Source organism: Odocoileus virginianus, unplaced genomic scaffold (assembly GCF_023699985.2).
Source record: "Odocoileus virginianus isolate 20LAN1187 ecotype Illinois unplaced genomic scaffold, Ovbor_1.2 Unplaced_Scaffold_8, whole genome shotgun sequence".
NCBI lineage: Eukaryota > Metazoa > Chordata > Mammalia > Artiodactyla > Cervidae > Odocoileus > Odocoileus virginianus.
Window position 1 is genome coordinate 1,684,925 of NW_027224270.1, and position 12,973 is coordinate 1,697,897.

At 36.4% G+C, this 12,973-nt stretch overlaps 1 protein-coding gene across 3 annotated transcripts in view; it reads right to left on the reverse strand.

The window, feature by feature from the left end:
- Positions 1-12,973, reverse strand: part of TMEM232 (transmembrane protein 232) — a 244,479-nt gene that overhangs the window by 100,412 nt on the left and 131,094 nt on the right. For all 3 annotated transcript variants that reach the window (XM_070462676.1, XM_070462674.1, XM_070462673.1), the window contains one exon: positions 1,180-1,424. In XM_070462676.1, the coding sequence (XP_070318777.1) occupies positions 1,180-1,424 (245 nt within the window). The remainder of the gene's footprint in view (positions 1-1,179; positions 1,425-12,973) is intronic.

Below are 12,973 nucleotides of genomic sequence, written 5' to 3' on the forward strand. Positions count from 1 at the left end.
CTCCATGAGTTCAATTTCTATTAAAGTATTGAAAAGATATGCTATTTTAATATCATCTCTGCTACATCACCACCACTTTGACTTACCTTCGCATCATTAAAACATGTCTGAAAATATAGAAAATATAGACCAGTGGAAGGAAACTACAGCTGTTAATAAAAATGTGAGAGCCTAATCACGGAGTACAAACCATAATCCATGTTTAAATGTCAGAGCACTCTCAAACGCCGTTTGTAAGTGTAGCTTAACTGGAATTAATATCAAGACATCAATTTTTAAAAAATGATAACACTAGGAACTCCAGTATCACACAAAGTACCAACATCACCCAGTCCATTTTTACTCAGATACCGATTTGCCAGAATAAGGCATAGCCTCCTGCACTGTTTCCACAAGCTTCTCTGCAGTTGAAACCATGATTAGGACATGGTGACAACAAGCAACGTCACTTGAAATGTGAGAAACAGTTTTTCTTAAAACAAAAATTTCTAACTAAAATTCAAATGCACCTTGAAAACAATTATTTTTAAGAATGATAACAAAAAGAATAGAAGAAAAATTTTGAGGTGATGAATAGACTTACAGCATAAGTGCTATAAATGGTTTCCCAACTGCATACTTATCAGTTTGTAAGCATTAAATATGTACAGTTTTGCACACCAGTTGTAGCTTAGTAAGGCAATTTTTAAAAAGGAAAGATAAACACTAGGAGAAATGTGACAATATTTTAATCTCAAAATGAAAAGAATTTTCTTAAACAGACTTAAGAAATCCATAAACCACAATCAAAAATGGAGAGAAAATTTAAAATGTACTCATCATTTCTTATATTAATATTTTATAGACCTTGGAAGGATACACAGTGATTAATAATAGGGAGAAATAGGGGTGAACTACGCAAATGTAGGTCACTATGGAAGAGAAGCTTTCACTTTAATAAAACTGATTTATATTACACAATAATACCTATTTTAAGCACGAGGAAACACTTTCTGAGAAAGGAATACTTGCTCATGATAAAATATCTAGATAAAATATCTAGAAGGTGATGAAGCCAAGATTTGAATCAAAAAAGGAAAACTGAGTTAAATAAAGTGGCACATGATTATGAGTAATTCATAGGATTCCAAAATGTTATGTTATAATAACAGAAATATTTTGAATAGTGCATCACCTTACCTTACAGTAAAACGTAAGACTCTCTTCTTCATGGAATCCTGCGTTTTGTTCATATCTTTCCTTTGATACCGTTTCAGTGGTTTTTCCAGAGGAAGAAGACAGGCATCCACGGAAGGGAAGAACAGTTTGGAAAGCACGCTGGCAATTCTCCAGCCTATATATTTGGAGAAACTTTCATCCCCTATATTTGATGACACTTTTGTACTATAACTTGTGAAAGGATCAGTTGGGTCATTTATCTCTGCCTGTTTAAAGAAAAAAAAAGTAAAAACATAGAATTAAATGAGAGAAAAATAATGCATTATTAAATAAAAGGTAAAATATATATTTATTTTCTTTGACTAGGAAAGAAATATTTTTCCTATTAAATAAAAATAAGCTTTAAAGGAGAAAAATGCATTTTCTCAAAAGATTTTAAAAATCATAGCAAGAATTTTTAACAACGAAAAACTATTAAGCATGAAGGAGATTAGTCTTGAAATTTTTAAATGTAATGATATAATTTCTATATTAAATATATATACTTCCCATACAAGAATTTCATAAGCATTTATAATACTAACTTAATAAGAAAATAAGCAATCAGTTGAAGCATTGATAATATAAATGTTTTATTAGGTCAGAATTTCATTTCTCTCTGTGTAATCTAAACTTTCCCCGAAGTCAACAGAAAATTTCTATAGCATGAAATCTAAGTTAAGTAAAAAACAAAAAGGGCTTTATAGTTAGCTTGTATTGGAAATGTTACAGGATTTAGATTTATATTGAATTATGTCCTAATACAGAAAAACACACACACACACAAAAACTCCACAATATCTAAGCAATTTTTATTCATGTAAGAGCAAGTTTCTGAATTTTCTTATTTATATCCAATAATATCCATGACTGATTTTTAATTATACCTTCTTCTGAAACAGCTGAAGGTACATTTTCTTCAGCTGGAATCAGTAAAAATAAATGAAGATGTAAGTTTCACAATGTCATTTATTATGTTTTTTAGTGTTCACAATATGTTAATATTAAAAATTCTTTCTCATAACTAAGTTAGGTACTGCCTCCTTTTATTTGTTTTTACAGCTTTACTTAATATTATCCATCTTCAGGCAGCTCATTACTAGTCACTCGGGATTCATCTTAAGTATCTGTAGATCTACAGTAGAAAATGAAGAATGAAAAATGTTTTCTTCATATGAACATCTAACTAACCTCTTTAGGATTCCAAGATCAGGGCTAGCACAGTGAAATTACTATTTAAAGACTAACTATTGCATTATCTCAGCTTCCTTGATGGCTCAGCGGGAAAGAATCTGCCTGCAATGCAGGAGACACAGGTTCAGTCCCTGGGTCAGGAAGACCCCCTGGAGGAGGAAATGGCAACCCACTCCAGTATTTCCTGCCTGAAGAATCCCATGGACAGAGAAGCTGGGTGGGTTACAGTCCAAAGGGTCGCAAAGAGTCAGACATGGCTGACTGAATGATTTCATTATCTAGACAAAATTACAGTGGAAAAAATGAAAACAATCTTATAATAAAGACTGAAAAAGTAAAGGTTTAAAGCAATGAGGAAAACGAAAAAGGCAAAGTAAATAATGCAGAAGGCTGAAAGGATAAGAAAGAATAACAGGCAAAACATATGTAAAAAGGATGTAGTGAAAATCATGCAAGTAGGTAAGCATCAAAATAATGAAATGAAGACTCAAAGTAGCCTCTAAGTGCTAGAAAATTAATAATGACCTTTAAAAAAGAGGGCTATATTTTCACTATTTCAGAAAAAGAACATTATCACCAGCCTTTTTTGATATATACCTACTCTTAAATATCTTTGATTTCCATTATCTCTGTATATTGAAATCAGTATACAATTCCATTTATACTATTCCCAGTTGTGTATATTGCTTATTAACCAGGTCAAGATCATGGAAAGAGCATTCAATTTGAAACAAGAAATTAAATGTGCCTAGGACACTAATTAGCTGTGGTGATTTTTAGGACATTATTTAAGGTCTCAAAGTCTGCATGTCCCATCGATAAAATAGTTATCACAATACCTGGGCTATTTATTCTGCTCCATTTCTGTGGATTAACTTTTTCATAAGAAAAGGTAGTTCAAAATCAATAACACCATATAGTACAAATATACTACTAAGAGCTCTTCCATTGCTAAGAGAATATGAATGAATAAGTGTCTGAGTAAATGAATAAACCAACAAAAATTGTGTCTTCTCATCACATCATTTCGGGTAACTACGTCGTTTCCAGGAGAGCACAGCTGAGTACCACAGAATCTCCACGCCCTTCTCACTCCGTCTCTCTGGGCTGCGCTTTGCCTTCTGCCCTCCTGGGCGGGTTATAGACCCAGAGGCCAGCTCTCTCCCAGAGCAGCATGCAGACTGCCACAGCCTCCGCCATGGTTCCCTACTTGAAATCTCAGGTTAGTTTTCCTCCCTCAGTGATTTCCAAGGCATTCAACTTATGGAAATGTAGTTTCAAATACTGGTCAAATGCATATCGGCCTTATCTATAAAAGGTTTTGTTTGCTTTCCTGCAGGAAGAAGCCAGAAAAGAAGATGGACTTTGCCGTTAGAAAGATCTGAAATCAGGTCTAGCTATTTCACTTACTAATTAAGGATGCAACTTGCAGAATTTAGTTAACCTCTCCAAGTCTACGTTTTGGGTTCAGTTTGGTTCCACCGTGTTTTTCATTTGTGAGGTACAGATAATAATAACCACTCCTTAGAGTTTTGTGAGGGTTCACTTAGATAACAAAGGGTGATCTGTCTAGCCAACAGTGAGACGCTCAACAGGCATCAGTTGCTTTCAGGGGTACCCCAAGACGGACGCTGATGCCCTGCTTTTATGACGTGCTCCCACCACTGACCTCAAGAAGCCTCATCTACCCTTTTCAGCCAAAGACAAGTTTGTTACATAGTCACTTTTATATTAGCAAATTTATCAAATAGGATTATAATTATACTTCCAGAGTCATCTCTATTCTAAAGAATCTTGTTTCTTCTAGAGCTATTATCCTGTTTTTTTTTTTTTTTGGTTTTTGGTTTTTTTACCACAGTGCAAGGCATGTGGGTTCCAAGACCAGGGATGGAACACATAACCCTAGCATTGGAAGCACAGAGTTTTAACCACAGGGCCACCAGGGAAGACCTATTATTCTCATTTTAAAATTCAGAGATTATGAATTTATTTATGCCAGTGATGCATAAGTATGAATCTATGCATCTTAGAAGTTAAAGTTAAGTTGCTCAGTCGTGTCCGACTCTTTGCGACTCCTGTGGACTGTAGCCCACCAGGCTCCTCCATCCATGGGATTCTCTAGGCAAGAATACTGGAATGGGTTGCCATTTCCTTCTCCAGGGGATCTTTCTGACCCAGGGATCGAACCCAGGTCTCTTGCATTGCAGGTAGACACTTTAACCTCTGAGCCACCAGGGACACATCTTAGAAGTAAATTTACCCAAAATATTAATGACTACTTTTTAAGTAGACTCCAAAATCATGAAATTACTATTTAGTCTGCCAGTGAGTATTATCCCAAATTCCTAACATTAATATTCTTATCATGTGTCCCTATTTTTTAACAATGCCATGTAGGCTTTAGAATTCAGGAGTCTTCTTATTGCATTGTTGAAACTTGATACTTTTTATTAAGAAACATGGCAATTTTTGATTACCTATGCTAATTTTACTGATTTAGTATTAAAATTGGGAAAATGGTACTCCTGAAGAGTATTTCTCTCACACACAGATTGTAGCCACATGTAAGGTCAGATTTTCATCCTTCTGTCTTTATTTGGGACATAATGATGGTAAAAATCATGATTCATTTAGGCTGGCAAGAAGATGGATAACTCAGAGCAGGTGAAATCACCCAAAGAACTGTGACGCAGCAGCAACACAGAAGAAAACAAAATCCTGTCCGGAGTTCTGTGTTTCCATCAGTGCTTAGGGAGCTGCAGTCAACACACTGAACTGAAGCTGATTCACACTGCCCTTGACGTGAGAGAATAAAAGAGAAAGAAACAGGGTGTTAGGCACTGCAGCATAGTCTGAGTCAAATAGTGTCTCCATCCCTGTGTCTCTGTTTTTGGTCTCCACTTGGCCTTAAGTAGACTCAGAGCTGAGACCATTTAATTTATTTGTGAAAATATATATAATTTTTCTTCAAAGTTCAAAATGCAAATGAAAGTGACTCACTGGTGGTCTCAAAAGCTTATTTCCTCCAGGAGTTATAAAATCTCACAAAGGAGGACAGCAGTTACTAAAATTGTGGTCCTCAGACCACAATTATTATTGTCATCGCCTAGGGGCATGTTATAAATAGAGAATTTCAGGCCATACTCCTAAATGTATTAAAGTTTAAAAACCGCCATTACAGTAGATTAAGAAAAGGACTAGATGGCAATATCCACTTTCCCACTTTACAGACTGAGTGACCCTGCGCAAGTTACTTCACCTCTCTGAGCATGTTTCTTCGTTCCTAAAATGGAATGATAATACTACTCTCCTTCCTAGGCGCCTGTAAAAGTTAAACACAAGAATTGAATATATTTTCTAGCATAGTGTCTGACACACAAAAGTTCTTCAATAAACACTAGTTTCTTGTTTTTATCTAATTTTAGAGGCAGGATGACACGGAAATGGCAGAACCCTTGGGTTCAGCTCACTCATAGGTGCATCCACCACTACTCACTTATTTTAACCTTGTTTGGAATCAGATTCTCACCTGTATGAGTGGTGATGGTGGTGGGAATTATGAGGTTTGGATGAGTTACCTTAGGTAATATACTTAGTACAGCAGTTGGCACATTGTAAAAACCCTACAAATATTTTTGTTTTCTTAATGTGTCTGTTATACTGAAATTCTATTGATAAGTATGTAAAGAAACTGTACACTTCCAAAAATGCATCTCCCTTTCCCCACTCAAGAGTTTCCATTTATGCCTGAAGAAGAACCACAGTGGGGGAAGGGAGAGAGATACTGAGAGAACAGAGACAAACACTGCTGTTGGTTCTGTTTTGCTGCTTTGTAGCGTGCATTAGGAGTATGGAAATGTCATTAAGAATAAAAACAAATTTTATTTTAAAGATCTCACCATGAAATGTTAACCACCAAGTGCTTACCTAATGAGTCAAAGGTACTCTGAATAAAGTTGCATATTCATTTTAGCTGTACATATTTCCTTTTGATATTTTAGGTCATGTAACAGATGGCAGAGAGCATTTATACATGATGACTTTTCCTAGACGTGCCAACATATGCTGCTGAATTGCCTATACAGCGGAGCCTTGCTCATTGCAAGTCTCCCTGGAAGTATTTCAAACAAAGCACATCAATTAACATTTGTTTATTATGCCGCTGTGAGTATATGACAGTTTTTGATTTCTTTCCCAAAAACTCAGGCAACAGTTGGGTTTATATTGAATTTGTCAGATAAAGGGCTCATGTTTAGGGATCTATTTAGAAATGTTTTTCACTTCAAATATGCTATTAAATATCTCACTTCTCATCTAACCTTCATTAAGCATCAAATTTTGTGAACAGATATAAAAAGAATTATAGATGATGGAATGTTATTATGGATTAAAAAAATACAAGATGTAAAGTACACAACACAGTAAAGGATTTACTAGTGATGTAGATAAACTCGGGTATTAAATATAAACCTTAAATTATTAAATTCAGTAGATTATCGTATGAATTGCATATATATTTTTAAAGTATAAAAGAGAAAATCTCTCAACTCCATAAATATACAAGTATCATCAATCCTTCTGAAATAAATCCTTCCCACTCTAATGTGGCCTATAATTAATGCTGTGATTCACCCTGTGTAGGTAATGTGATGATTACCTTACATGAAGCAAGTATCTGGGAGCAAGGTATTAGGAAGGAAAGAATAAACAAAGGTTTTCTATAATCACACTTATTTGCATTAACTGAAATAAGAGTAGAATAAATATTGTAGATCAAAGAATCTGAGGCACAAGGCTTCACTGTATAGTTGGTTTTTTTTTTTTTTTTAATATGTTCTCTGTTCACGTAGAACAGTGAGGAAAGATCTGAAGACTAACAGAGGTTTTACCACTTGTATAAGTAAGTTTCTATTTTATGCTATAGCATTCGTTTCCCCAAAGAGATGTGAAGGTGAAGTGCAGGTGATAGTGTTAGTCACCCAGTCGTGTCCAGCACTTTGTGACCTGTGGACTGTCCACTCTTTGGGACCCCTGGATGGTAGCCCGCCACGCTCCTCTGTCCATGGGATTCTCCAGGCAAGGATACCGGAGTGAGGAGCCATTCCATTCTCCGGGGGATCATCACGATCCAGAGATCGAACCAGGGCCTCCCTCATTACAGGCAGACTCTTTACTGTCTCATTCACCAGGGAGGCCCCAAGCATACTGGAGTGGGTAGCCACCCCTTTCCCAGGGATCAGACGGGGGTCTCCTACACTGCAGGCAGACACTTGACCACATGGTGCACGGAAGCACCAGGACAGTAATGCAAGTGGTTCAGTGGGATGTGGGAATGAGTGGCTGATTTCTTAAAACTAAGGATATTTAGGAATAAGTAACCTTTTTATTTTATTACTGTAAATGTGTTGCCATTATAGGCCCAAAGAAAAGGAAAGAAAACCTTGATTATATCATGCTTATGTTCTACTGTAAAATTAACCTATAAAGATAAATTGCATAGAAAGTATTCAGACAAGATAGTACAGTTTTAATAAATTCAAAATATTTGCTCTAACATATTACACCTATAGACCAAATGTGCTCATTCTTTTAAAATCATCTTGCTTTGTTTTATTCATATATGTGATTTAGTTGTTTAAGTTATTCCACAGTATCATTATTAATTCGCTTAAGAATAGGCAGATTTTTTAAATATAGGATAAATGAGTATCATTTTCCCCAGGAAAATTAAGCATGAAAGGGAGCTTCAGCTGTTGAATTTAAGGAAGTCAGAAGATCACACGGGAATAATGTAAGAACAGAGTGTTGCCCACGGATGGCAGAGAGAAAACTTGAAAACTGCATAGATGCTGATCGCTTTGGGCTCCAAAATCACTACAGACGGTGACTGCAGCCATGGAATTAAAGGACACCTGCTCCTTGGAAGAAAAGCAATGACCTAGACAGTGTATTAAAAAGCAGAGACATTACTTTGCCTGGAAAGGTCCATCTATTCAAAGCTGTGGCTTTTCTAGTAGTCATGTAAGGATGTGAGAGTTGGACAATAAAAAAGGCTGAGCACTGAAGAACTGATACCTTTTGAAATGTGGTGTTGGAGAAGACTCTTGAGAGTCCCTTGGACTGCAAGGAGATCAAAATCAGTCCATCCTAAAGGAAAGCAACCCTGAATATTCACTGGAAGGACTGATGCTGAAACTGAAGCTCTAATACTTTGGCTACCTGATGCGAAGAGCTGACTCGCTGGAAAGACCCTGATGCTGGGTCTTGAAGATCAAAGGGGATGGCAGAGGATGAGATGGTCGGATGGCATCACTGACTTGATGGACATGAGTTTGAGCAAACCCTGGGAGATGGTGAAGGACGGGGAAACGTGGGGTGCTGCAGTCCATGGGGTCGCACAGAGTCGGCCATGACTGAGCAACTGAACTGAACAGCAATCACTTTGACCTTTGGAATAATTAGCTTTGTAGAATTTAAAGGAGTTAGTTTAGACATTGTTAGTACTGAACCTAGTATAGACATGTTAATATGTAACTTGGCATTAAAATTATATTACCTTGAGACTTCCCTAGCGGTTCAGTGGTTAAGACTCCACGCTTCCATTGCAGGGGCCTGGGTACAATCCCTGGTCAGGGAACCAGATACCACATGTTGCAACTAAAGAGCCTGCCTGCCGCTGCTGCTGCTAAGTCACTTCAGTCGTGTCTGACCCTGTGCGACCCCATAGACGGCAGCCCACCAGGCTCCCCATCCCTGGGGTTCTCCAGGCAAGAACACTGGAGTGGGGTGCCATTTCCTGCAACTAAAAAAAAAAAAAAAAAAAAAAACTCATGTGCCACAATGAAGACTGAAGATCCCACATGCGGCATAGCCAAACAAATAAATATTTTTAAAATTTATATATTAGCTAAAAATAAGTTGGAAAAATTTGATGACTAAAGTCATAAAAATGATGCAAGGAAAAACATTATATAGGAAAAGAATAAGCAGCAATTGATTAGACACTTTCTCCTATCCATACCAAAATAGAATTCTTGGCCAACAAACCTACCCTTTAGAATCAAATTGAATAAAACCCTTCTGTCAGCAAAAGCTGACAGAATTAGCCACCAGCCAATGCTCGTGAAAAGAATATGAAAGGATTTACTTTGAGCAAAAGAAAAATAATCCCGTATAGAAGGCCAGCACTTCAAGAAGAAAAAGTAAGGAAAGAAACAAGTAAATGTATCAGTAAAGCAAAAGTATATTGAGTGTATAAAACAATATTAATATGTTGGTATCTGTAAACATACACATGTGCACATAGCATACACATATAGAAACACATCCAGAGAAACACAATTTAAATGCTCAACAGGAAAAATGTATCAAAGAAATAAAAGTTGTTAAAATATTTTAAGACCATTTTATGGCCCAGGAAAACATAAATCCCCCTACATTAGAATGAAATAATGAAGGATTCATTTTGAAACATTGGAGTAACAAATAAAAGACTGCATGACTACATAATAAACAAGCAGAAAGGCTAGGATGAAATGGTATAATGAAAAATCTTCCTGAAAGGACACAAAACTAATTTTAAAAAAGGATTAGAGGACAACCAGAAACAAATAACAAAATGGCAACAAGTACATAGCTATCAGTAATCACTTTAAATGTCTGTCGAATAAATTCTCCAGTCACAGTACATAAGGTAGCTGATTGGATTTTGAAAAAACAAGACCTATCTACATGTTGCCTACAAGAGACTCTACAGCTAAAGACAAATGCAGACTGAAAGTAGGGATAGAAAAATATGGTCCATGCAAACAGATGTGAAGAGAAAGCTAGGATAGCAATAATCATATCAGAAAAGTAAACTTTAAAGTCAAACTCTATAATAAAAGACTAAAAGGGACATTATATAATGACAAAGGGATCAATACAGGAGGATATAACATTCGTAACCATGCATGCACCTAATATAGTGGCTCCTAAATATATAAAGCACATGTTTACAGGCATAAAGGGAGAAATTAACAATAAAGTAGTAGTAAGAAACCTTGACATCCCACTTACATCAATGGACAGAGATCCAGAGAGAAAATCAGTAAGGAAACACTGGTCCTAAACGACATATTAGACATGTTCATCTTAATATAGATATTTCAGGACATTTCATCCAAAAGAGTCAAATACATACTGGATTCAAGTGCATAAGGAAAGTTCTCCCAGACAGATCATGTACTAGGTCTAAAAACAAGTCTCAACAAATTTTAGAGGATAAAACTCATATCAAGTATGACTTTTGATCATAACAATATGAAACTAGAAAACAATTATAAGAAGAAAAATGGGAAAAACACAAACACATGGAGAGTGGGCCGCATTCTAAATGCTCACAAAAAACAGTAGCTCAACAAGAAATCAGAGATAGACTACACCTTCAGACAAATGAAAATCAAGACAGAACTTTCCCACATCTATAGGACATAGCAAAAGCACTTCTGAGAGAAATTTTTAGCAATAAGGCCTACTTCATGAAGCAACACAAACCTCAAATAACCTAAATGAGCATCTAAACAAAATTAGAAAAAGAACAAACAAAGCCCAAAGGAGGTGGAAGAAATAAAATAATAAAGGTAATAAGAAAATAAATAAAATATAGACCAATAAAACAATAGGAAAGATCAATGAAACCAAGAGCTGATTTTCTCTTGAAAAATAAACAAATTTGATAAGCCTGTAGCTAGGCTCATTAAAAAAAAGACAGGATACAAATAAAAAAGAAATGAAAGAGGAGAAATTACAAATAATATGAGAAAAATCATAGGAGAATACTATAAATAGTTAAATGTCAACAAATTGCATAACCAAGAACAAAGGGATAAACCTTTAGAAACATATAACCTATAATCTATCAAGATTAAATCAGGAGGAAATAGACAATCTGAACAGATTGATTACTAGAAATTAAGTTGAATCAGGAATCAAAAATCTTCCAAAAAATTTCAGGAACAGATGTATTCACAGGAAAATTCTACCAAATATAAAAAGGAGAGTTAATACCTATAACTGTTTCAAAAAACTAAAGAGGAAGGAACACTCCCAAATTCATTCAACAAGGCCACCGTTACCTCATATCAAAACCAGACATTACAAAAAACAACAGTGCAAGTCACTGTCTTTGATGAATATGGATGTAAGAATCTGCAACAAAATATTGGCAAACTTAATTCAACAAACATAAAAAAGACCATACACCGTGAACAAGTGAGATTTCATTCCAGGAAAACAAGTATAGTTCAACTTAAGAAACTCAAATCAATGTGATACCCCACAGTCACAAGATAAATGATAAAAATCACGTGATCATCTCAGTAGACACAGGGAAAGCATCTGACACAATTCAATACTCATCCATGATAAACACTCTCAACAAAGTTGATATAGAGGGAAAATATCTCAACAAAATAATGGCCATTTATGAAAACCTATAGCTAACATCATCAGTTCAGTTCAGTTCAGTCGCTCAGTCGTGTCCAACTCTGTGACCCCATGGACTGCAGCACACCAGGCCTCCCTGTCCATCACCAACTCCCAGAGTTTACCCAAACCCATGTCCATCGAGTCGGTGATGCCATCCAGCCATCTCATCCTCTGTCATCCCCTTCTCCTCCTGCCCTCAATCTTTCCCAGCATCAGGGTCTTTTCAAATGAGTCAGCTCTTTGCATCAGGTGGCCAAAGTATTGGAGTTTCAGTTTCAGCATCAGTCCTTCCAATGAACACCCAGGACTGACCTCCTTTAGGATGGACTGGTTGGATCTCCTTGCAGTCCAAGGGACTCTCAAAGAGTCTTCTCCAACACCACAGTTCAAAAGCATCAATTCTTCAGTGCTCAGCTTTCTTTATAGTCCAACTCTCATATCCATACATGACCATTGGAAAAACCATAGCCTTGACTAGACAGACCTTTGTTGGCAAAGTAATGTCTCTGCTTTTTAATACGCTGTCTAGGTTGGTCTTAACTTTCCTTCCAAGGAGTAAGCGTCTTATAATTTCATGGCTGCAATCACCATCTGCAGTGATTCAGGAGCCGAGAAAAATAAAGTCAGCCACTATTTCCACTGGTTCCCCATCTCCTTACCATAAAGTGATGGGACTAGATGCCATGATCTTTATTTTTTGAATGTTGAGTTTTAAGCCAGCTTTTTCACTCTCTTCTTTCACTTTCATCAGGAGGCTCTTCAGTTCTTCTTCACTTTCTGCCATAAATGTGGTGTCATCTGCGTATCTGAGGTTATTGATATTTCTCCCAGCAATCTTGATTCCAGCTTGTGCCTCATCCAGCTCAGTATTTCCCATGATGTACTCTGCATATAAGTTAAATAAGCAGGGTGACAATATACAACCTTGACGTACTCCTTTCCTGATTTGGAACCAGTCTGTTGTTCCATGTCTGGTTCTAACTGTTGCTTCTTGACCTGCATACAGGTTTCTCAGGAGGCAGGTAAGGTGGTCTGGTATTCCCATCTCTTGAAGAGTTTTCCAGTTTGTTGTGATCCACACAGTCAAAGGCTTTGGCATAGTCAATAAAGGAGA